The following is a 25,851-nucleotide window of genomic DNA, read 5'->3' as shown; positions in this document are numbered from 1 at the left end:
CCAACCTTAGGTTCCCTCTTGGTTTTTTGGCAAGCAAAGTTTCAAATGTGGTTATCATCCAATTTAATTTCTATTAGCAAAAACCACGGGTGAGTGGAGACTAAGAGGGTGTCAACAACAGGTTTATATAGTAATGATTGTCTCTGACCAATCTTTCATATGGAGGTAACCAAATCACCTATTGCTAGTGGAGGTTAAAAGGGTGTCAATGACAAGTCATCTAATGGTTTGGGTTAAAAATGGTTGAAAGGCACATGAGCGGTCTAATATATTCATGGCCACAATATTTGTGGGGAAGAATAATGCAAAAATATTCCACAAAGTGAAAGTATCCACCATGGAGCACTTTTTACTTATATACTGGAGACATTGACCACTTAGCCCTAGGTATGGAACATGTGGACTCTGTTTCTCTGGCTCAAAAGCCATCTTTTGGCATAGCTGCTTGACTTGTAAACGTGGTGAACATTGGAGTTGTTACATCAATTATCATTTGTAGAACATTGAAGTGATCTACATGAGATATATCAGAAAATCAATTAAGGCCAGGCTACTTTAGAACACGGAAATTTTACATTATTTTAATAGAAAGTAGTTCAAATCCTGTGAAATTCACGTCGCATTCCTCCTTTCCAATCGCACAACATTTCGAAGGTTAATCCTCCTATGTTAAACCGTAGCAGTATCTCCACCAGTTAGGCCCTATTTGGAATGTGAGAATTGTTTACATTCTCTATCACCATCGATCTATTTCTTGCAAAATTTGCGTAAAGAAAAAATACCTTAGTTTTATTCAACGATTGAGATCCAAGAAAAAACAAAACCATTGCTCAGTAGCACTCTACTGAGTTCGTTTTAGAGTTTGGGGTGGCAACTTGCTCTTCCATAAGCACACTCCCCAAATTGTTAAACACTGTATTTTTATGAAAACTTTTTACATAGAAGTTCTTTAAATAATCAAATAAACTCATTTTTTATGTTTGTAATAATTCATACTTAATCAATGATACGCTAGTGATTTGTCTTTGCGTGCCAGAGAGTACGAACAGTCTTGGGGCTGTTTGGCTCACTACCACAATTTGCCTTACTGTGCCACAACTCAAGTAAGTCAGGTTTGACTAAGTTAGACATCCGTTTGGTTCGTGCCACACTTATGGCAAGATTCATTCACCATAACATGGGTCCCATATGTCATTGGCACGTAAAAGTGTGGCAAGTTTGCTCTCCTATGGTTGAAGTGTGGCTTTAATTTTGTTAGCCACATGTTAGGCATGTTAGCTAAATGAAGTATGGTAAGTTTTGGTAACGTGAGTATGCCAACCAAACAACCCCTTATATAGGAGTATAGTATAGGCACTGCAATTGCTCTACCATATTTTGTCCTGTAGTACTAGTATCATTATTCTCTAAACATATATAGCACATCTGTAGTGATAACCTAAGCTTTTCTCAATAAGCCCACCGCAACTTCAGCTGAGAAGAAAGGTGTACACGCCACACACCTATATTGGCAACTTGTTTGTTAGGAATATTGTACAATCCTTTCATATCAAGTTTCAAAAAAAAAAAATCCTTTCATATCATAGGGAAAAAAAACATCGTTGGTACATAGGCTGTTTTGACGCTGTTGTCGTAAGCTTATGGGAAAAGATATATATACTACCTCTGCTTCATGGCATAAGTAATTTTAACTTTTTATAAGTCAAGTTTAAACCAAATTTAAAAAAAAATAGTAATATTTTCGATATAAAACAAGAAAAAACTATCAAAATAGTCAGTAGTGAAACTAATTCGTGTTATAAGTATTACTATTTTTTATATGAACTTAATCAAACTTTTAAGAAGTTTGATAAAAAAAACGAAATATGAAACAGGGGAGTAGTAAACAACCATTTTGATGCCTTGATAATGCACAAGCCTCAGTGTCATTGCTGTGGCCACTCTTGCACAATGCAAGTGTTGAGAGGTACATCTACCAATGGCAATGCAATGTCCCCTTCAACCAGGCATCAGTTCAACCACCCACCTGATTTACTTGAATGCAACCACTACTAGCAGTTAAATCTGGTTAACCACTCAATTATTATGCAGTGTTTATCAGATAAGATTGCTATCCATATTGCACATCGTTGTGCTTCAAAGTTGGCAAAAACCAGGGGAAAAAAATTACAGCAAAACAACAAAAAGTGATTTACAGAGTGCCAAGACATTGGACATAGGCATTGTTCATCTCAATGGGAACAATGGCGTTGCTGGATTATTGACGAAAATGGCGTTTGATTTCAAGAACGCAAAAACAAAATTAAAACTAATTAAGGAACATGTAGTAGTAGGAGTAGGAGCTAACTAGATTTTATACATGGCTAAAATTAACTAACCGTCTTGATTAGCTTAGTGCTATACTTGGCTCTCCAGGTCGACCGGCTGCCGGCCGGCGGCGGCGGCGGCGGGCTCCGGCGCCTTCAGGCAGGGTGGTTTCGCCGGCGGAGGAGGCGGCACGGCGGGGCGCGCGCGGCAGACGGGGCAGGTGCCGTGGGCGCGGAGCCAGGCGTCGACGCAGCCGGCGTGGAAGGCGTGGCCGCACCCGGGCAGCGCGCGCACCGCGTCGCCGTCCTGCATGCCGCTCAGGCACACCGCGCACTCCGCCTCGCCGCCGCCGAGCGCCGCCGCCGACGCCGACGCCTTGAACCTGAACACCGGGATGGCCGCCAGCGCCGCCTTGTCGAGGCCGCCGCCGCCGCCCCTCTTCCTCGCCGCCGCTCCACCCCCTCCGCCGCCGCCGCCGCCCGAAGTCCGGTGCACGCCGTCGCGGCCGCTCCACCGCACGTACAGGTAGTTGAAGTAGAGTATCACCCCGTACAGCACCAGGCACACCGCCGTGAACGCGCCGACGAGCTCCAGCGTCACGCCTGAGCTGCAGCACCCCCCTCCACCGCCGCCGCCGCCATGACGCTGCGCCGCCGGCCCCGGCGCGCCGCCCGCCGCCGTCGACGACATGTGCCACACACACTCACTCAGCCCAAGCTTAGCTCAAAGCAAAGCCGATATGCCTACGCAGCTACGCTTCTTCTCGGCCTCAGTTTGGCTGGTTGCGAACAGAATAAAAATTATGGATTAGTGGCGGGGAATGGCTGGCCGGGAGGCAATCATCGTGGATGCTTTTGTATCAAGATAAAGATCGTGATTATGCAAGCGATTAGTGCTAATTAATTGCGGTTTGGTGTGCTAGAACTGTCTTTTGCTTCCACAAGTGGTGCGGTTTGGAAGTGGAAGGTAAGCTTAGCTTAGCTTAGCTGCTGCTAGAAACTTCGATTTTTTTTTTTTGTTTGTGTGTGTGTGAATGGAGAAACTTCGATTTCTTGCACATGGATTGGAGTTGCAAACTGGGTGATGGTTGAGGTTGAGCACACAGGATTTGGAGGACAGGTGCTGATATTAATTAGCTATTAATTAGTGTAATTGTTCAATGGACCTCATGGTAAGTTGCTCCATGTGTTGAAAGCAAAGTTCAGATTTAAAAACACGGTAGGAAATTTCTGGTAGGTGCAGGCTTGAATAAAGTAGGATCAGCTTAAACGATTCGCCAAAGGTTTTATTAAGCAGAGAATTCGCCAGGAGTTTGTGTATGCATGGCCAGAGGATATCCTGTAGAAAAATAAACGAAACAATTGAAATTAACTTTAAGTAAAATCTAATACTGAAAAACAAACTACCATCAAAAAATATCTTAAAATCAACTTAAAATATTTATATTTTTTTTTACTTTTATGTGGCTGATAAGCCAGCAAGCGAACAATGAGAGAGTTCTATGTAGGTAAATGCCTATCCATTATTCTTTAATGATTTAAGTTGTAGATGCTTATTCATAATTTTATTAGAAGTGTATTCACGGTCCTAACAATTTTCCAGCATATGTAGAGGACGCGTACGTACATAGAGAGAAGTGCACCTGCGCTTCTAAAAAATTCAAAAGTTAGTCACAACAACATGTTTGTTTCGATAATGTCAATACAGGTGAGAAACTTTTAATCATTTTTTGAAGTGATAAACAAGAATAAGATGAACGGGGACATGAATACTCATGTCATTTTTAAGAACTTTTCCAGCGGCGCCTCTGGATTGTTCTTGTTCTCGAAAACGACCCTAGCAATCGCCAATGTGCATTGATCTTCAGCTGAAGACTGACGAAACTGAGGAGAATTATTTGAGGTGGTGACAGCGACGATGGAATTAGGCAGCAACCCGGCCACAGAGCCATCCAAAAGCAATTCAAGTGGATAATAACTGGATGTCTATCCACAAGGAACACCCCATATGAGCAGCTGCTGTCTGCAGCAGCTCAGGGTCTTTTCTATGGTCTCTGAACTCTGAAAGTCTGAATCCTGAAACAATCTGTCTACCTAACAATATTAGGAGTGTCTTCAATTCAAATAATTTAGACGGACTGTTTCCTTGATGAGCGCGATGAACCAATAATTTAAGAAATAAACTTCAATAATACCAGTAGCTTAGAACAAGTGGTACGAAGTAAAAGAATTTCTTTTGAGAAATCGTATTTTTAGAAGCGTTGAACAAATAATCCAAGGCAAAAATAACTATACAAAAACGTGAGAAGAATAGGTCAAGCTGAAATCATTCTTGGAAAAAGAAGAAGGTAAAGGTGAAATCTGAAAACTACTGACCGATGTGGAAATGTGCAGAGATGGAACCAGGGAGGAAGAATCAGAGCAGCGCAAGTAAGCTAGTTGTGTGTGCCACAAAAGAAAGCGTAGTCTACTGTCATTTTCGTTTTTAAATAAGCATCATAAGCATCATTATGAGGATAACTCATTTATTTTTAACTATATCTTGGAAACATAATGGTACTATAATATATTGCATTATAGTATTAGGCATATGGTTGAAATTCAGGGTTTCACTCATCAAGCTGTTGACTACAGAAGTTATTGAGCTTCTTGGCTACAACCTAGGAGCCTTACTCAGGTGCAGATTAGGAACAGAAGTAACTTTGCTATACACAATGCTTAGACATGTATTTTACATCGATTTGCATGTACCGTTAAGGCAATGTACTCTGTTGTATTCGTCAATTGTCCTGTGGTTAATGTGTTCTAGTGATAAATAACTAAAACAGAGATCCATTTGGTATGCTTGAATTAAGTCATGAATAAATAGAAACAATAGCGAAAAACTATAGATGCTATGTCTTGTGTTTTTTATTTTTTGATAACACGCAATTGCATTACCCGGCTTAGTTTTTCTCTCTTATTGTAAAAAGTGTCGCATCTCAGGTCCCCCATTGATTTCTTGCACAACGAGGAGAACAAAATATCTTGGCGTTGGATCATACACGTCACAATTCAGATAATTGGATGTAGACTTCATTAGAAGAATTGGGATGTAGACCACATGACATGGATCAGAAAAAAATATTTTTGTAGGATCAGAATGATTGAACATGATATAGTACGGTCATGCCTAACATCGGTCGAACATGAATTTTGTTTTTTTTTCAGTTTATTATTCTTTATGCCATATATTTACAAATTATTTTGAATTTACAGGTGTATTACTGCATTGGCTACTGAAATGTCTACTACCTACAAACTTGAATATAATAAGTTTCACTTGAACCAAAATCGAAATAAATAGAATAATGAATTAAATGTAATTGATTAATTTTTTTTACATTTAATAGAACTATAACGAGGTCAATGTATACATGTAAACAAAATTTAATATCACATAAATAAAATAACGTATTTTTATTTTCAGCTACATATATCAAAATTATATAATCTTGTTGTACTATGCTATAGTCATACCAAATGAGCGCGACCTATTATGGTAGAGATGATCATTCTGCTCAGGTGGCTCTCATCATCTATGGGTGTGTTTAGTTCCTGAAAAAAGTTAGAAGTTTGAAGAAAGTTAGAATTTTGGAAAAAAAATTGGAAGTTTATGTGTGTAGGAAAATTTTCATGTGATATGATGTGATGGAAAGTTAGAAACAAAGGGAAACTAAAAACGGCCTATGTCAAAACTAAACTAAATAAAATAAGTATAATTCGAAGGTATTGTCGCTTCTGAGTGCACCAGGGGTTATTGGACTATTTGTGGTGGTGGTTGTGTCCAGGCTATGACCCGGGTTCAAAATTCCAGAATATTTTTTTTAAAAAAGAGTAAATTACATTAGCGGTACATGAACTTGTCAGGTAGATGTAATTTACTGTATGAACTTGTAAAATGCTCGTTTTGGTATATAAACTTGTTCGATACATGCAAACTAAGGCTAAAATGATACGATAAGACCGATTTTTCTATGTTGAATATTATAAATTATAAAGTAGTAGATGATGTGCGTGCACATATTAGAAAGGTTATACTTGTAAACTTAATTTCCACTTTATATTTCTTTGTTTCTATCCCTTACATCATTTCTTGGTTTTTTTTATGTTTTATGCAATCCTTATGTCTTATTATATGTTTATCCTCCTAAGACACATGTTTACATAGAGTTTAAATCAACAACAAAATTAAAAAGATTAAATTTGCCGTGTGATTTTGACTTTGTTCGCATGCATCAAACAAGTTCGTGCACCAAAATAAGTATTTTACAAGTTCATGTAGACATATCTGACAAGTTCGTATATAACTGATGCAATTTACTCTCTAAAAAACTTTCATGAATTTCACCTCTTTCGCCCCGTAACTATTTAATTCTTTTGTGCATTTTTAAAAAATATTCAGGTTTGATCAAAGTTTCTTCAGATTTTAATTATGATGAAAACCAGTCACCTTAAACCATTCACATTAATTGTTAACCCTCTTAGGATACGCTCTTTTCACCTCTTTCCTAACTCACTTCCCTCGTTTTCCGCACGCATGTTTTTCAAACTGCTAAACGGTGTTTTTTTTAAAAAAAAATTCTATATGAAAGTTGCTTTAAAAAATTATATTAATCTATTTTTTAAATTTTTTAGGCTAATACTTAATTAATATTACTATAATCACGTGCTTCATTTTTGTGTCAGGAGTCCTCGGGAAGACAGCCTTAGTTTTCAAGGGTCTAGAGGACCATTTGTGACACTATTTCTACTTCATTACCCTATTTGATTAGACACCATGCACGTGCCACCCCTGGCCAATGTTTCATTTTCCTACCGTCCTCGATAGTAGTTCGATATGACCTTAATGGCAACTATCACCAATAATCTTGTCAAGTTTCTTTCAAAAGAAAAAAGATTTCTTCCGAACTTGTTATCTAGACAAAACCGTTCATGCATTACCCACGGTTTTACAATCAACTGATTTAACACAGGATTTACAAAGATCGGTCACTGTATACCCCTCCGTAGCGATTTCACTGATAACCAAGTAATTATTGACAAAAACCTGTAAAATTGAAATATTTCTTTTATACTACAACTGAATTTTAGTTGACTCAAATATGGGCGGGTTTGATAAGTCTGATAACTACATCACTGTTTCAAACCTTGATTAATGGATTCATTATTTTGCTTATGCGAATCGCTAATTAAAATTTAAAAAATAATTTATGACCAATTTTTATATCTGTGTACTTAGTGATTAAAAGTAATTGTTTGTAAAATAAATTACAACCGAAAACCATACAAATTAACTTAAGGAATACAAATTAACTTAAGAAATCAGAGCATTTTTACCGTTCTTGAGAAGATATCACGAGATATCAAAAATTTAGCATAAAATTTGGTACCTCTTGATACCTAGATACTACTATTATGTACTAAATTTATAATAGAAAAAATAATACATCATGGTAACTTCAAGGACCATAAAATTGCTCAAAGAATTAAGTTTTAAATATTTAAAATTTGACTTATAAGGAAACAAGGGAGCTCCTAATCCCCCAATTCATTTCTCCTCCAGCATCTATCACATCATAATAATCGAGCGCTAGATCAATTAATTAATCAAATTAAGATCACTAAATTCTTAGCTCGATATGTACTAGCAAATCATTAAGCACCACCCACCCCACTACTCCTCGCCACGCGCGCGGTCGCCCCATGTCGTCCCACGACCCCAGCAGCGCCACCGCGGCGGACGCCGTCGCCGGCGGGAGCTACCGCGTGTGCGACACGGTGGTGCTCGTCTGCCTCGCCTTCGCCTCCTCCATCATCGTCTTCACCGTGGCCGTCTGCTTCCGCCGCGCCGTCGCCCTGCAGGGCTACGCGGCCTCGGCGTCGGCGTCGCCGTCCGGCCGTGGCGGCGGCGCCGCGGCCGCACCCGCCGCTGTCGGCGGCCTGCGCGGGCTGGCGCCGTCCGCGCTCGCCGCGATCCCCAAGTTCGCGTACCGGAGGGGCGCCGCGGGCGGCGGCGGCGGGTGGGCGCAGTGCGCGATCTGCCTCGGCGTGGTGCGCGACGGCGAGGCCGTGCGGCGGCTGCCGGAGTGCAAGCACCTGTTCCACGTGGAGTGCGTCGACATGTGGCTGTACTCGCACGCCACGTGCCCGCTCTGCCGGCGAGACGTCGGCGCCGCCGCCGCCGCGGCCGGCGACAAAGTCTAGCGGCCGGCGCCATGGATCGCGCCCCGCAGATTTGGCAGGTTTGAGGTGTTTTAATTAGGATTAGTGTAATTATTAAGTACAGTTAGAAAGATTTCGATTCTGTAATTACAAACGAATTTTCAATATAGAGTGTCATTTGATCTCTTAATTCTGCTGAATTTTGATAGGTTTTATTTGGCTCAGCTTTAGCTTCCTACTTTCTTGTGTATACGTGCCAGTATCATTGCAAAGATGGAGTAATTAATAGTGAAAGTGATATGGATTAGATTGCACTCAACTGAATATTGGGTGGGCTGATCACTGAAAGGAGCCGAACAAATATTTTAATAAGAAACAATAATTTTGTTTGTCATTGTGATTGGCAGTATACTAGTAAGTTATATTAATGTGAAATATTGTAGGAACATTATTATATATAGACTCCTAGCTAGTTCTCAAAAAAAGAAAAAAAAACTGCTAGCTGAAAACTGTTTTCTGAAGCAAAAAATTAATATTATTTTATTGGTTCAGTTCCTTTCTAATTAATGAGTCCTCTTGAGTGCTTCTTACTTCATCTGTCCCAAAATATAAACATATTTAGCATAGTGACAAGTTAAACATTTTAAACTTTGACTATTAATAGCAAAAATATAAAAAAGATCAAACATGTATAATTAATGCTACTAGATTTATCATTAAACAAACTATCATAATATGCACATTTTTTATTTAAAACATCTTATTTTTATATATATTGTTGGTCAAAATAATATCTCGGGGACCGTGTCAGAGTCTAAAAACACTTATATTTTGGAATGGAGGGATTTTTTGCAGAGTAATTTTTGCAGTATCAGAAAGTGCAATTATCAGAATACCATTAATTATTTGAGTTAGTCGCGCGCGTCTTTTCTGAATTCAAAGTACCTTTCACGATGAAATATCAGATTTTGACCTCAAAATACAACAATTTCAGCATCAACACTTCGATTGGACAGCAAAATATCTGTAACATTTTCACCCCATAGTAGGTTACATGCACCGATCACTGCAAAATATCCTGCGTCGTTGTTACATATTCGTCGTCATGGGTCAATTAAATTCTTGAGATTGATAGAGCAACTTGAAGAATCTTGAGGTTCATGGAGCTTGTAGAGCAGGTTGACAAAGACTACAATGGACTTATCCCGTTTCACCGTGCAACTTGTCCATTGCTCATTGGATGATGGCACGTGCGCATCATGTGTCAATGTAACATTGACACATGATACGCAACTGACAGGTTGCAAAGCTGGATAAGTTTTGTCACCCCCTGAAAAGAGAGATAACACTGAATGTGGGATATTTTCGAGATATTATTCCCCCACTGTATTGTTGCTAGTTGCCAAATTTGTCTGATTTTAAGTTGTTTTTTAAAAAAGTTTGGTCAGGAGAATTTTTAACATAAAACCTAGTATCTTAAAAACAATGAAAATACACAGTGAAGCAATATATAACCAAAGTCAAAATTTATGTGAACAAGCTATCAACTGCAGGAACTAAACAGGGAGGCATATGTTGGTGGAGTCATGGATACATGTCCATTCTCTAGGTTTGAATCCTGATACTACGAATATTACATACAAGTTGGTACGTATTAAACAGAATGGCACCGTATATCTTTGTGCATGAGGTTAGGATTTGCTATTGGTTTCCTTTTTTTTTTCAGATCATGGTTTCTTTATATTTGAATGTACTTAGGGGAGTATTTGCGGATGTGTGAGTGCGAGTATGATATGTGCGGCCCCATCGTTTCGCTGATTTTAAGCATAAGCGAAACGGTATATTTGTAAATGAAAATAATTTGTGAATAAAACTTTTATATATGTGTTTTTAATGATCTAAAAGCAAAAGCTGAAAAATATACTGCAATGAAAAAAAAATCTTGAAATCAACTCCAAATTTAAGGTTGAAAATTCAAATTTCGGCTAATAAGTATAAGTAAACGAAAAAACAAGGCCGGTGTAGGAGTCCTTATGCACCTTATGTGTGATCGCAAAATAACTATTATAATTAAACCAAAATGACATTCCGGCCACTTTTGGAATACAAAAGTTTCACATTAATCAATTCATTTCCGCGAGAATCGGGAAAACTTACTGTGTTCAAGTCATGTCCTCAAATTGGGCTCTCCTTTCATGGGTTGGATGGGCTGTCAATCATTACTGTGTGTACATGGAATCAGGCTGATCAAAGGCCCTGAACCCATTTCAACTGTGTGCTCCGTTCTTTCCTCATGATGTAACCAAATTGGGCATGTTTAGTTTGCCAAAAGAAAATTTTTTTTTGTCACATCGGACGTTTGACCGGATGTCGGAAGGGGTTTTCGGACACAAATGAAAAAACTAATTTCATAACTCGCCTGGAAACTGCGAGACGAATCTTTTGAGCCTAATTAATCCATCATTAGCACATATGGGTTACTATAGTATTTATGGCTAATCATGGACTAAGGCTCAAAAGATTCGTCTCGCGATTTCCCTTCTAATTGTGCAATTAGTTTTTTAATTTATCTATATTTAATACTCTATGCATGTGTTCAAAGATTCGATCTGATGTTTTTGGGAAAAAGTTTTTGGAAACTAAATAGGGTCTAACTAACTAGTATATCAGTCGTCAGACAATCACTACTACCAATTCCCCGGAGAGAGTTACTGCAGGAAGAGGCTATAAGACAGTCCAGCCAAATTTTGCTAAGATATAGCAGGAACTGATCGAAGGATAATCCATTTGTGATTAGGAAGACACGTACGGTTTATATATATTAATTGAGCTTCTGTATGTCATCAGATTGTGAGTGGTTGAGAAACCTAGCTTAGCAAGATGTGTACTACAGTGAGAGTGTTTGTTAATTAATTATCCCTGCAGAGTGGTGACGACTATCTTGCAGGACGAAGAGACATTGAACACGATTTGCGTTAAATAACTGGGGAGCATGACATGAAGTTAGATCTGCAAAAGATTTCGCATGCATATATGCATATTTGTTTATAGTTATCTAAACTAACAAGGGTTATCTCCATGACGCTAGTACGAGCATGCACACGAATGGATCGGATCATATACAGCCAAGGGGGCACTTGTCTGAAAAAAATATTTGTTATTAGTCATATCATCAAACATCTTGGAATAATAGTGAGGCTTTGTTTGATGTACTTACTATTACTTGTCTGAAAAAAAGTTTGATCCAAGATGATGCTTGATGTACTTACTATTACTTAAAAATTACTGCCGAGTTACCAGTGCCAACAGATGTTTTCCCTTGGAGGCTAATACCATAAAGTAGCTTTTGATCTTGAGGCGATAACCGTCTGTGACCTCTGGTTAGACTTGGCAATGGTGATAAGAGTTGTGCTCGATTCATTTCTTTAATAAAGTGAAAAACAATGATAAATTTGTCTGAATTCTCTATTACTTTATTTTCCTTTTTATTTTCTCATCCCATTTTATTCAGATATCGACTGTAATTTCTTTCAGATTAAGCTATCCTAATTATGTCTTATTTGACATTTGAAAGACCTTATTTCTTAAAAGAAATGTTACATAAGTAAGTTCCTAAACAAAGGAGAGTACTTTCCACTACTCTAAATAAAAGACGAGAAGGAAAACACAAATGCTCACATTAATCATCCTAGGGTGGGGATATTATCTTTTCCTTCAAAATAGAAAATTTCAGGAATAATAAATGGGAGTAAAGATATGATACAATTGGAAATCCAAAAGCAAGCACCAGTTTATAAAAAAGAAGAAAATATCTAATCTAAGTGACTTGTTTTGTTTTTAGGATTAAGCAAAAGGGTTCCCAGAATACCACAACTAGTATAGAAGGGCCATGCTACAATACCATGACCAACTCCAGGCCCAATAGAACGAAACAAATCCAGAAACGATTAGTGGATTCATGATGAGCTCCCAACGTTAAAAAAAGATTTAAGGATTTAATCAACTAAGAAAATCTTATTTCTAAGCTATATGGACAAAAGATATAAGTAAGAAGTACAACTGAATGATAATTTGAATTCTCCGAACTGCTTTTTGGATCTCGTTGTTAGATTCTAATAATAATCATTAGATGTGTATGGACTCATTATTACATTTCTCTTCTTTATCAACCAATTGATCTTTCATTTCATTCTTCATCTTCGATATATACCAATGAGTTTCTATTTTCTCCCATATCATCAAATTCATAAGAAAGAGGAAACAGAGGAAGAACCCTTGTGGAAATGGACCTAATTGATCATATCCAATAGGGAAATCGAGATATCTAGTTGATAACAATAACATGCATAATCAAATTTGATATATAATCAGATTTCATATATTTGATTAGAAAACGAATCTAACTTAGGAATATAAATGGATTTGTTTCATATTGATTCATTGCCATATGACATATATAAACAACAACATTGTAGTATTCACCTATCCGATAGTCCCTCCCCGGCTTGTGCTTATCCCATTTTCGTGCCACATTAATCAAATGAATTTTATACAAGTTTAATTTGAATACCGTGGGTAGTAAAGCCCCAACTTCATGCGCCGCAGAGACGCAGAGTAGACATAATGACATGTATACTTGAACTTGTATATAAATTACAAATTCCAAAACTAATCTATACCGTTATACTCCCTCCATCCCTAAATGTTTGACGCTGTTGACTTTTTTAAACATGATTGACCGTTCGTCTTATTCAAAAAATTTAAGCAATTATTAATTCTTTTCCTACTATTTAATTTATTGTTAAATATATTTTTATGTATATATATAGTTTTACATATTTCACAAAAGTTTTTGAATAAGACAAACGGTTAAACATATTTTAAAAAGTCAATGGCGTCAAACATTTAGGAAAGGAGGGAATATTAATTTACCAGTCACATCATTTCTTTCAACGCCTAATCTAAAAATATTTATACAACTTGCATCTCATATATATATATATATATATATATATATATATATAGTTGAACAAGCTCAAGCAAATTATGCTCATCAAACCTCCAAGAATTAATCTAAAATTCCATCATATACAGTTGATAGCTTGCAGAGAAGCCAAGTACAGAGGCATCAAGAAGCAGCTAGCTAGCTAGCTAGCTTTGCTCGATCGAGCTCGCCGGCCATGTCGCTGTCGTCGAGCTCCAACTCGCTGCCGTACTCGACGGACCAGGGCGGGTACAGCACGCACGACACGCTCGTCCTCCTCGGCATCGGCTTCTTCGCCACCGCGGTCTCCGTCCTCATGATCGTGCTCTGCGAGTGCCTCTGCTGCCGCCGCCGCCGCCGCGGCGGCGGCGGCGGCACCGTCGTCTACGTGGCGGCCAGGCCGTTCTTCCTCGGCGGCGGCGGCGACAGCGGCGGCGGGCTCAGCGCCTCCGCCGTCGCCACGCTGCCGTCGTTCGTGTACCGCAGAGAAGAGTGGGCCGAGGCGGCGCCCCGCGGCGACGGCAGCGGCAGCGGGCGCGGCGGCGGCGGCGGGTGGGCGCAGTGCGCGGTGTGCCTGAGCATCGTGCAGGAAGGGGAGACGGTGCGGCAGCTGCCGGCGTGCAAGCACCTGTTCCACGTCGGATGCATCGACATGTGGCTCCACTCCCACTCCACGTGTCCTCTCTGCAGGGCCAGCGTGGAGCCTCTTGGCAAGGAGACTCCTCTCAAGGATCAGGCACCTCCAGTGTAGCGCAACGGGTCGGACCATGTCATAGATTTCCGACGAGACTCTCTCCATGTAAAGCCGGAGCGACGTTGCATCCTGACATGTGGATCTGTAGGGGATGGGATCTATTTGTCAGTGACAACGTTTGAAGATAAGTTACGTAAGAGGGTCTTGATCTACATGGATTTGAGCTCTCATTTGAATTACGAGAATTCGATACGGGTGGGTGTTAGGTTTTCTCCATAGATGTCGTATTGTTTGATGTGTAGAAATGGAAGTTTTCTTTGGGGGTAATTCATTACCTGAGTAATGTGTTTGTAAATATATCAACGATTTAGGTTTAAACAGAGTCTTGTATGCTGGTGAGCATAATGTCTTCAGTTCATATGGGAGGACCCGTTTTTTTTGCTCTACGGATCAAACAATTTCACATTTGTATGCTGGTGAAATTTTGGATTATACTTCAGGATTGAGAAGGCGTGAATCATCATGGTGTTTGGGGTGGAAATGGCAGGATGAGATGGCCGTCTGACGTCTCTGATGACTGATTGTTTGTTCAGAGAGGTGTGTAATAGAGTACCGAACTCCAAAGTCAGCGCACTTTATTTGTCCTTCTTATCTAATCTTTTATAGTTTAGTCACTAAACTTCAGTGGAAAATCATTCGAAGTCCCAGCAATTGAGTATATCATATAGTGTCGATGATCTCATCGTTTCACTTTGACATAGTAAATTTTGGGAATAGTTATATGTTGGCACTGGGTTGAGTATTTTGTCCAATATAATCAGTTGTTTTCAATCGTGTAGAAAAGAAAGGGACATTTGTATAATTTATTGAAAAGATGTGTATACATGAGCATGCATGGTTAAAAAAACCCATCCGGATTAAGAAGGGGGTGGGCATTTGGTTTTCTTGGTTTGGTTCCTTTGGTTTATTAGAACTTTTGCTCAGTAATAATACAAACAGAAGAAGTTGAAAGGGAAATAGAAACCAAGCCGAATAAACGAAAGCAACCCGATTTGGTTTTTTTTCTAGTTTTCCTACCAAACACTTGGTCATGCATGAATGTGCTACACCGATCCTCCACCCACCTCTCTCAGCATCTCATTGCATCATGCGATATAATACACATGTTTTGCTTTTGGACCCTAAGTTTAATCTTGTATTGGGCCTTGGGCCAAAGATAGAATAAAAATCCAAAAGATATAGAAGGTGGGAAGCATAGAAGTAATGGAGGTCAGCTGACATCTCGAATTTTTTGGTTTGTTTGATTTCTTGGGCAACAACCGAACAGAAACCCGAAGACCAATCTAGCCAAAAACAAAAGCCAAAGAGGGCACTGAAGACTGAAGAAATCGATACATCAGGTCAGTTCGGCTTGGTTTTGTTCAGTCTTTCAGTGCTCAGCGATTTTTCGTCCACTCCACTTTTGTTTTTTTTATTAGAGTGAATATATTAATTCAAACGATTACACTACGCTTCGCCTGCACAAACCTAGGAGCCCTAGAGGATAATATGAAAGAATACACAGGTGTGTACAAAGAAGAGAATGCAAAGGCATCATAACCTTGTTAGCTAAGTGGCTTAGAAAACTGGAAGCTGGTGCTTTTGGCTTTATCTTTTTTCTATAGAAAGACTACACATGCTATTGAACCATATGAACCACATAGTTTTCTCATAAACCGGACAATTAAAGAGTGTGTTCTTTGAGAGTGAGGATGAACTGTTGGTGAGTCTCTATGGAAATTAACTCATCTGGATCCAAACTTTGTCCCATCTCAAATCCACTTATTCCTCTTAGGATATAGAAATTTTCTTGAGACCGCACACATGACTTAGCGTAAATATAGCAAACTTCCTATTCTCTTATGAATTGAGCTATGACTACCTTCACTCTTTATAGTACAGTGAATATAAAGTAAGTCATATTCTATTTATACACTCATTTGTTGTGCCAAACTAGTAATCAATTAGAGTCATTGTCTTTATCTTTGCTCATCGAAGAACACATTATAATTCTCTTTATGGACAAATCATGGTAACATATTCAACTACCGAGGGCCTAACTCTCCTTTCACACTTAGAAAATATGATTAGTCTTAATAATCTATGTTGTCTTTAATCACCAAGACTCAAATAAAGGGTCTAGATGTGTATAACGAAGAGCTAATTGCAAACTAACCAACAAAAACCATATATATTTTTTCTCTTGATGTTTACTTAATCTAACTAAAAGCGACTTTAGTAGTTTGGACAATTTGATGATCCATTAAAGTTTTTAGATATGACCACACCTCGTAGGTATACAAGAGTCGCAAATATTTATCAGCTAATAAAAAGTACCAAAAGTAAGATATGCTTGAAAACAACAGATAATGATGTAACTGGTCAAGCTTAAGTAAATGGATTAATACAGGTTACAAAGTTGTTGAAGAAACAAACAAGTCTATCAACTTTTTGATTGCTTGTAAAACTTTGTAAAGTACAAAAGAAGAAAGAGTATACACAAAAATGCTAGAAGCTAACAAGTTTGTTGTTGCAAAAGAACACTTAATGCATTTGGATAGAAACTTTATGAGAAAATGAACACATCGGCATGTACGAAACACGTCAAAAAGTATATGGTATGAATCATTTCAACAACATCCTTTGATGTAGTGACTTCTTTGGACCAAAAATCTTGCATTGTACACAATCCTTGTCCACAGGTTAACAAACTTCATAAGCACCTTGGATCCCAAAGCCACTTTTATTGGCTATAAAAACCACCACCTACGCACTTGCAATCACATTGATCAAATTTTAACTTCTCCAAATAGCTATGGCAACTACTACCTCTCTATTGTCTTCCTGTCTCTGTGCTCTTCTCTTGGCTCCGCTCTTTAGCCAAGGTGTAGATGCATGGGAAAGCCGACAAGGGGCTTCCAGGGAGTGCAGATTTGATAGGTTACAAGCATTTGAGCCCCTAAGAAAGGTACGATCGGAAGCTGGGGTCACAGAGTACTTTGATGAGAGAAATGAGCAGTTTCAATGCGCTGGTGTCTTTGTCATTCGGCGCGTGATTGAGCCACAAGGCCTTGTGGTGCCTCGATACTCGAACACTCCTGCTCTAGCCTACATAATCCAAGGTTTGTGAGGGCACAAAGATATTCACATGGCTATCACAATTTTATAGCAGTCAAATATGAAACACATGTTTGCCTTTTTATAATAGTAATGTACATGTGCTTATTGCAGGAAAAGGTTACGTAGGATTGACTTTTCCTGGTTGCCCAGCAACACACCAACAACAATTCCAACTATTTGAACAAAGACAGAGCGACCAAGCTCATAAGTTTAGAGATGAGCACCAGAAGATTCACGAATTTAGGCAAGGGGATGTTGTTGCACTTCCGGCTAGTGTTGCACATTGGTTCTATAATGGTGGTGATACACCGGCTGTTGTTGTCTATGTTTATGACATAAATAGTTTTGCTAATCAGCATGAACCAAGGCAGAAGGTATCAATTTTATATTCATTATCCTCCCCAATCGGCTTTGTTCATTTCTGAATACTCTGAATTGTGCTTTTTCTTTAGATTTACTTCATTCATTAGCAAGCCATTCCATTTATTTTTTACTCAAATGTTTAGGAGTTTTTATTAGCTGGTAACAACCAGAGAGAGCAACAAATATTTGAACATTCCATCTTTCAACACTCTGGACAAAATATATTTAGTGGGTTCAATACTGAGGTACTTAGCGAGGCCCTTGGAATAAACACGGAGGCTGCCAAGAGGCTCCAAAGTCAAAATGACCAAAGGGGAGATATCATTCGAGTGAAGCACGGGCTTCAATTGTTGAAACCCACATTAACACAACGACAGGAAGAACAGCGTCAATATCAACAAGTCCAATATCGTGAAGGACAATACAATGGATTGGACGAGAATTTCTGCACAATAAAGGCAAGGGTAAACATTGAAAATCCTAGCCGCGCTGACTACTACAACCCTCGTGCTGGAAGGATAACCCTTCTTAACAACCAAAAGTTCCCTATTCTCAACCTTATTGGAATGGGTGCTGCAAGAGTAAACTTATACCAGGTAATATGGGTAATGATGATTACAATGTTATTATAAGAATCATTTTTTTGGTGCAAAATCTATAATATGTAACGTTGTTGAGATAATGGCATAACCCGACCTTTTCCCACTTACTGCAGAATGCTCTTCTCTCACCCTTCTGGAACATTAATGCCCATAGTGTAGTGTATATCATCCAAGGAAGTGCGCGAGTACAAGTTGCCAATAATCAAGGAAGAACTGTGTTTAATGGTGTACTTCATCAGGGGCAACTATTAATCATACCACAAAACCATGCCGTCATTAAGAAAGCCGAGCACAATGGGTGCCAGTATGTCGCAATAAAGACAATTTCGGACCCTACGGTGAGTCGGGTTGCTGGGAAGAACTCCATATTACGTGCATTGCCTGTAGATGTTATTACCAATGCTTATCGTATCTCAAGGGATGAAGCCCGACGTCTAAAGAATAATAGGGCAGATGAGATTGGCCCTTTTACTCCTCGTTTCCCCCAGAAGAGCCAGCGGTGTTACCAGTTCCTAACTGAAGGCCTCTCTTTAATCGGCATGTAAAACTTATAGATTATGAGTACTATGCAAGCAAAAATAATAAAGCACATCAAGCTTGTTGTGGATGCTTTGCAATAGTTTTATGTACTTTGTTTTGCAAAGAACAAAATTAAAACAAAACTGAGTTCATGATGTCCTTTTTCTTTCATCTTCCATCTTATTACGATTTTCCATTCTGAATTACAAATGTTGGGATAGCATTCACTACATGTTGTCTCCTTGTTATTTGTATGTTATCCAAATAATTATGAAAAACAAATAAAAAATGAAAAGATATATTAACATGTGATATAACACTACACAAACATGCAAGTTAAAATAAGTTGTAATGAAAAGAACAAATTAAACTACAGCTAGTTAACATGTATTCACAATCAATATTTTTTACAACTTGTAAAGTTAAATTTAATCATGTATATATGTATATTTATGGAGTGATCTCTCACATATTAATTTATTTCATCAAAAAAAATTTCAAATCTTTTCATAATAATTTTAATGAAATGCAAACAACAACAAGCATATTCCCTCGAGAGTTTATGTGTGCTGTTGCTGTCACTCACCTCGATATACCTCACTTTCACACTCTTGCAAAGAGAGATACGTCACGAATTCTATAAACACGTCATGACCTCGCCGGCGCCTCGACGGCACGTACACGATCAACACGCCGTGGCAGCACGCGCGTTTTGCAACATTAATCCGCCGTGCGATTAACAGAATCATTTTAACTATTTCGTTAAGTATGTGTATTAAGCGCAACATGATGTAAACCTGATGGTAATTTACGGGTACTTAAACCAACCAACGAGCTGTGCAGCGAGTGGTTTTGTGTTAAACCAACGTTAATTACTCTGCGTTGCTCTCTCTGTCTCCACACTGAGTGACCATGCTGCTCGTCAACCTGTACTCGCGGCTCACGGCGAGCACCGGCGTCGGCGTCGGCGTCGGCGTCGACGACGACGACGACGACGTCAGCGGCGGGTATGGGGTCCTCGACGGCGCGTGCGGCGGCACGCTCGCCGTGTTCTGCGCCCTCGCCGTCTCCGTCGTCGTCTGGAAGGCGTGCGCGTTCGTCGCCATGGCCGCCGCGCTCCTCGCCATCGGCTGGCGCGTCGTGGCGCCGCGGAGATCAGTGGGGCGCGCGGGCGCGGGAGCCCCCACGCCGGCCGAGTGCGGGCTCACGGCCGCGGCGATCGACGCGCTGCCGGCGTCGGAGTACGAGCGCCCGCGCGGCGGCGGCGGCGACCCGGCGTGCTCGGTGTGCCTCGAGGACGTCCGTGGCGGCGAGACGGTGCGGCGGCTGCCGGCGTGCGGGCACCTGTACCACGCGGCGTGCATCGACGCGTGGCTGCGCTCGCGCACGACGTGCCCGCTCTGCCGCTCCGACCTGTCGTCGCGGCGAGGAGGCACGGCGAGCGGGCGCCCGCGGCCACGGCTGGTGACGCACGAGTCGTTGCTGCCGCCATTGCCTTCCGTTTAAGCTTTTCGCTGGATTAGAATTCTAATGAGATACTATCAAATGTATAATGATAATTGTAAATACACTTCGCGCGCTGCTTGATTGCTAATATATGCCTATATATGTATATGTGCTGTTTGTAACAGCTCCAATTTATTCTCAGATCCAAGATAAATTTGAAGTTTGTATATTAAATTATAGTTATTTAAAATTTAATATAAAATTGAGAACAAAATGAATTATTTAAATTTTATCAAGTTAATCATATATTTAGATTTATAAATTTGTGAAGTTGTGCCCATTCGAAAAAAAATGAGAACAAGATGATTTATTCAAATGTTAAGTTGTGCCCCATTTCGAGCACATTCTATAAAAATCTTAAATCTGAAGTTGTGCTAAAGAGGTGCTAAAGAGGAGCATAATCTCTTCCATAGAAGAAAAAGAAGTCACATTTGTGACCCAGTCTTCATCTAGGATTTTTACATTTGCAGTCACCATATAAGATGAGCCGATTAAGCTTATCAATTATTCTTAGATTGTGACTAAAAGTGGTACAAACAGTCTTAATTTATTACAATTGACGCTTAATTTATTACAATTGACGAGCTAAATCTGACTCTTCGTGTAGATAAATAAATTTAAAGTCTTAATTTATCAAAAAAAGTACAAAACAACACGAGACCTGCTTACATATACTTAAAAATTCTTATAGAATTCAAATAATGATCCCAGTTGTTTGACCCAGTTGTTTGATTTAACTAAATAGAAGTTATAGATAATCTAAATGCACTCTTATAATAACATATCAGTGTTAGTACTCTCTGCAACCCAAAATGTAAGACACAACTACACCATTAACACAAAGTCCAAGAAATAATTTAATCTAGAGAGCATCATAATTAACTTATAATAATGCAGCTATGTCTGAAAGAATCTTTAAATCAAGTTAGTGGGTTATGTTTTATATAAGAAAATATAAAGACCAAATTGCAATAGATGGACACATCAAATTTTGATTTGTAAAATTTTCAAAATGAATTGTTTCAAAATAATTACAGAAATTTGATTGACAAGTTATAAAGTCAACAAAATATAAAAAGGCTTTTTGCATGTCAAAATTACTAACACATATATGTTTTGTCAACTTAACTGGTTTATTTTTACATGGCATAAGAGGATATTGTACCACATACACCAGAAAAATCAGTGTTAAAAGAGGACCAAAATGCCCTTCCTCGTACTTCTCCTCCTCTAATCCTTACTCATCAATGCACCCTCGTTGAGGGTCACTTGTCCCATCTACTCCGATATGCTTCTAATCACCTCCCCGCAGCCACAACTTCATAATAGGCTACTACTCCACCAATGAGCTTCGACAAGGGATGCAATAAGCTCTAATCCATGTGGTGAAACAACCATCGTGGCCATTTCTGTATCAATAGTGGTGGCGAAGCAGAGGCCAACAAATGAAGGTGCGCGAGGGCATTTACCCTAAGTCTCGATGAACTCTGGCATCTTCTCATATATGTTTCCCCCTCAATGTCCTCATCTGTCAATTGATAGATCTGCTCCTCATCCAAGCTCCGTGATTGCGCATGCAAAAATCCGAGTTCAGTAAAAGATGGTATAGTCGAGCATAAGACAGTGGTAAATTTAGAAGTTTTAAATGCACCCAGTAATATTTTGTGGAGATGCAAGGCTCAGGTGGTACTACTTGGTACCCATGAAAATATAGTGGTATAGATGGAATTTCCTCCACAAAATATGCCATGTGAAAATATACTATGCCATGTGAAAATGACAACAAACCTACAAGTTTGCTATTTTGAAAGAATGTTTATCTTAGAAAGTATAGTGTGCCACGCAAAAATGACAACATGCTTACAAGTTTGTTATTTAAATTAAGACTTAGCTTGTCAAGTATAGGAGCTTTATGGTGAAAAACAAATATATTGACAAGGCAATGACATAGATAGCTAGACATATCTTAATAAGCTCCCAAAAACACAAGAAGTATGTCATAGCTGAGTCATGATATGTATAACTCAATTCCAAAAGTTGCTTTTCCCTATATACAATTTTGACACCACAAGCCTGATATTGTCCATAGATGTAACAAACTCATTTTCTTTGCTATATAAACTAGCTTGATCTATCCTTCAATTCACACAATTAGCTTTGTTTTATTAGTATATACAAAAGCTATGACTATTTCTGTTTTCTCTCGGTTTTCTATATACTTTTGTGTTCTTCTCTTGTGCAATGGATCTATGGCCCAACTATTTGATCCAACCACAAACCAATGGCAAACTCATCGACAAGGAAGCTTTAGGGAGTGTAGATTTGAGAGACTACAAGCATTTGAGCCTCTTCAGAATGTGAGGTCGGAAGCTGGTGTGACCGAGTACTTTGATGAGACGAATGAATTGTTTCAGTGCACAGGTACAGTTGTCATCCGACGTGTTATTCAACTTCAAGGCCTTCTAATACCTCGATACGCCAATACTCCTGGCATGGTCTACATCATCCAAGGTTTGTACAATGATAATGTACTATAAAACTTTGTTAATAAGACTAGCAATTATGATCTTCACGGTAAAAAGAATATGTTTTTATGTTTTATGCATCTAATGTAAACATTATAATTTTTAGGAAGAGGTTCTATGGGTCTAACCTTCCCTGGATGCCCTGCAACTTACCAGCAGCAATCCCAACAGTTTTTGTTTCAAGGCGAAAGTCAGAGCCAAAAGTTTATAGATGAGCACCAAAAGATTCATCAATTTAGGCAAGGTGATATCGTTGTACTCCCAACAGGTGTTGCACATTGGTTCTACAATGATGGTGACACGCCTGTTGTTGCCCTATATGTTTATGACATAAACAATAGCGCTAATCAACTTGAACCAAGGCATAGGGTAACTACTTTTCTAAACAAATATATTTTTATTGAAACTATGATTATTTTATGTTTTTCCACTACGTTTCATATTTCAATTATCCATTGATAATTTCAGGAGTTCTTATTGGCTGGTAAGAACAATAGGGTACAACAAGTGTATGGTCGCTCAATTCAGCAACACTCTGGGCAAAACATATTCAATGGATTCAGTGTTGAGCTACTAAGTGAGGCTTTAAACATCAACACAGTAACAACAAAGAGGCTACAAAGCCAAAATGACCAAAGAGGAGAGATCATACATGTAAAGAATGGCCTTCAATTGCTGAAACCAACTTTGACACGGCGACAAGAACAAGAACAAGCTCAATACCAAGAAGTCCAATATAGTGAAAAACCACAAATATCTTCCCGATGGAACGGTTTAGAGGAGAACTTGTGCACAATCAAGACGAGGTTAAACATTGAAAATCCAAGTCTTGCTGATTCATACGATCCATGTGCTGGAAGGATCACAAGTCTTGATAGTCAGAAGTTCCCTATCCTTAATATCATCCAAATGAGTGCTACTAGAGTAAATCTATACCAGGTATTTGTAATAGCAACATTCTCTTATCTTTATATTAAGAAAAGTTCTCTGATTCATGAAATATATAAGAAACATTATTTTCTACTCCCCTCTGCAGAATGCTATTCTCACACCATTCTGGAATGTAAATGCTCATAGTTTGATGTATGTGATTCAAGGGCGTGCTCGAGTTCAAGTTGTCAGTAACTTTGGAAAGACTGTGTTCAACGGTGTTCTTCGTCCAGAACAACTATTGATTATTCCACAAAACTATGTTGTCTTAAAGAAAGCACAACATGAAGGATGCCAATATATTGCAATCAACACAAACGCTAATGCCTTCGTGAGCCACCTTGCAGGGGTAGACTCAGTATTCCGTGCCTTACCAGTTGATGTTGTCGCTAATGCGTATCGCATCTCAAGGGAAGAGGCTCGAAGACTCAAGAACAACAGGGGAGACGAGTATGGTCCATTCCCTCCCAGATTACAACAACAAATCTACCCAGAATTCTCGAATGAATCTAAAGGCGAGACTTCAGAGTAATGTAACTAAGATCTAATATTAGGAAAGAAAAATAAAGGAGTAATTGGATCCATGTCATTGCAAAAATGTCGATTAAGATAATTTTCATTACAATTCGTCTGTTCGAATTCATGTCATTCAAAATAATTGTCACTGTCATGTTTTCTATCATCATATAGACCAAAATACCCCTAAACGTGAGACCCACATGTCAATTCCATCTTCTTTCTCCATCGTTCCCTCTTCTTTCTTCCATATCTCTCTCCATCTCGTTTCAAATGTAGCAGCCGGCGAGGAAGGCGTGCCTCTCGATCACCGGCGTTGGCAGTGGAGTTACCGCCGCCGTTGTCCTCCAAGTCCCTGCTCCCTCCCCCCTCTCCTTGCCCGCGTCATCCCAGTCCCATGCTCCCTCCACAAAAGCCGTCTGCGAAGAGGTCGACGTGGCTCCGGCGATGTGGTGGCGCAGCGAATGGTGGCGACATCAGCCCTGGCAACGCGGTGTATCTGCGACCAACGGATGAGCCTCTCCTAGGAGTCCATGTCCGGCGCCGCTGTCTCCGCCGCCTCGTGTGGTAGCAGCAAGTCTTCCTACAACGTCGACACCTCCACCTACTAGGACTCCAAGTATACCTAGGACTTCGCCGCCAACCCACCGCTCCTTCGTCCGTTCCCTTCTCCTCACCTCCCACTTTGCAGCTGACTTTGAGTTCGTGTTCCTCGGTTTGTTTGCAAGAGCGGTCGCGAGATGGTGACCACCATCGGCAGCATGGAGGAGTGAGGTCGAGGCGGCGACCACGGCGGTGAGCATCGCCATGGGCCCATGGCGAGCGCGATGGCACAGGTGCAGCAGCAACAATAGCAGTGGCCAGTGGAAGGGAGAAGAATGCGAGGATAGAGGAAGAAGGAGAGGAGAGGAGAAGAAAAGAAGAGAAGTAAGAAGAGCCTAATGAAAAACGTGATGACGATAGCATCAATTCAATTTTATAATATTACAGTAACACCCAACCAATATTGTGAATAGTAGTGAGATTTCTCTAATATGGCATATTTGCAATAATGTGATGCAATTAACCCCAAAATAGTTGATGGTATTTCTATTCTACAAAGGTTACAACTTTCATTCCGTGGGTTGGATATTCCAATATGAACCACAATGGATGTGGCTAGCTTCACACAGTTTCTCCTTTAATTAGACGATAGTAAAATATATAAACAGTAAACCTGTCTGTTCCGTAGACGGCAGCTGAACAATGCCACGGAATAAACACGTCACGTCGACCCCGAAGCTCTCGATTAGCGATGTTGTAAGAAGGATTAACCTTAATCCATCCATGTAGCCATCATCCAGATAAAGTAATTAATCCATACAAAACTCCACAGTACAGCTCAGTGTAAACCTGAATTTTCCCTGATTAATTTAGCTGTTAGCAAATTGACCACGATGGCAGCAGTGACACGCTAAAAACATTGTGCCAAACCGCGGGCTCGTCGGCGCGGCGATCGACGCGCTCCCGGCGTTCGCGTACGCGCGCCCTGCGGCCGACGACG

At 39.7% G+C, this 25,851-nt stretch overlaps 6 protein-coding genes across 6 annotated transcripts; 5 read left to right on the top strand and 1 right to left on the bottom strand.

The window, feature by feature from the left end:
- Positions 1-2,149: 2,149 nt before the first annotated feature.
- LOC127761535 (E3 ubiquitin-protein ligase EL5-like) lies at positions 2,150-3,443 on the bottom strand. Its single transcript, XM_052285843.1, has one exon. The coding sequence runs from the start codon at positions 2,995-2,997 to the stop codon at positions 2,398-2,400; it is 600 nt and encodes a 199-aa protein (XP_052141803.1). The 5' UTR covers positions 2,998-3,443; the 3' UTR covers positions 2,150-2,397.
- Positions 3,444-7,913: 4,470 nt separating this feature from the next.
- On the top strand, positions 7,914-10,408 carry LOC127761536 (E3 ubiquitin-protein ligase EL5-like). The gene is made up of 2 exons (XM_052285844.1): positions 7,914-8,590; positions 10,064-10,408. The coding sequence occupies exon 1, from the start codon at positions 8,052-8,054 to the stop codon at positions 8,550-8,552; it is 501 nt and encodes a 166-aa protein (XP_052141804.1). The 5' UTR covers positions 7,914-8,051; the 3' UTR covers positions 8,553-8,590; positions 10,064-10,408.
- Positions 10,409-13,582: 3,174 nt separating this feature from the next.
- Positions 13,583-14,606, top strand: LOC127764475 (E3 ubiquitin-protein ligase EL5-like). Its single transcript, XM_052289360.1, has one exon. The coding sequence runs from the start codon at positions 13,691-13,693 to the stop codon at positions 14,243-14,245; it is 555 nt and encodes a 184-aa protein (XP_052145320.1). The 5' UTR covers positions 13,583-13,690; the 3' UTR covers positions 14,246-14,606.
- Positions 14,607-17,042: 2,436 nt separating this feature from the next.
- LOC127763839 (glutelin type-D 1) lies at positions 17,043-18,857 on the top strand. Its single transcript, XM_052288636.1, has 4 exons — positions 17,043-17,349; positions 17,459-17,721; positions 17,854-18,306; positions 18,426-18,857. Exons 1-4 carry the CDS (start codon positions 17,043-17,045, stop codon positions 18,855-18,857), a joined length of 1,455 nt encoding a protein of 484 aa, XP_052144596.1.
- An 886-nt stretch (positions 18,858-19,743) lies between these two features.
- On the top strand, positions 19,744-20,337 carry LOC127762071 (probable E3 ubiquitin-protein ligase ATL44). Its single transcript, XM_052286425.1, has one exon. It carries the CDS (start codon positions 19,744-19,746, stop codon positions 20,335-20,337), a length of 594 nt encoding a protein of 197 aa, XP_052142385.1.
- A 2,183-nt stretch (positions 20,338-22,520) lies between these two features.
- LOC127763838 (glutelin type-B 2-like) lies at positions 22,521-24,324 on the top strand. Its single transcript, XM_052288635.1, has 4 exons — positions 22,521-22,848; positions 22,969-23,231; positions 23,331-23,801; positions 23,899-24,324. The coding sequence occupies exons 1-4, from the start codon at positions 22,521-22,523 to the stop codon at positions 24,322-24,324; spliced, it is 1,488 nt and encodes a 495-aa protein (XP_052144595.1).
- Positions 24,325-25,851: the final 1,527 nt, after the last annotated feature.

The sequence above is a fragment of the Oryza glaberrima genome, chromosome 2, assembly GCF_000147395.1.
Source record: "Oryza glaberrima chromosome 2, OglaRS2, whole genome shotgun sequence".
Taxonomy (NCBI): Eukaryota; Viridiplantae; Streptophyta; class Magnoliopsida; order Poales; family Poaceae; genus Oryza; species Oryza glaberrima.
The sequence above is the reverse complement of the archived record's forward strand: the minus strand, read 5'-3'. Positions and strand labels throughout refer to the sequence as shown.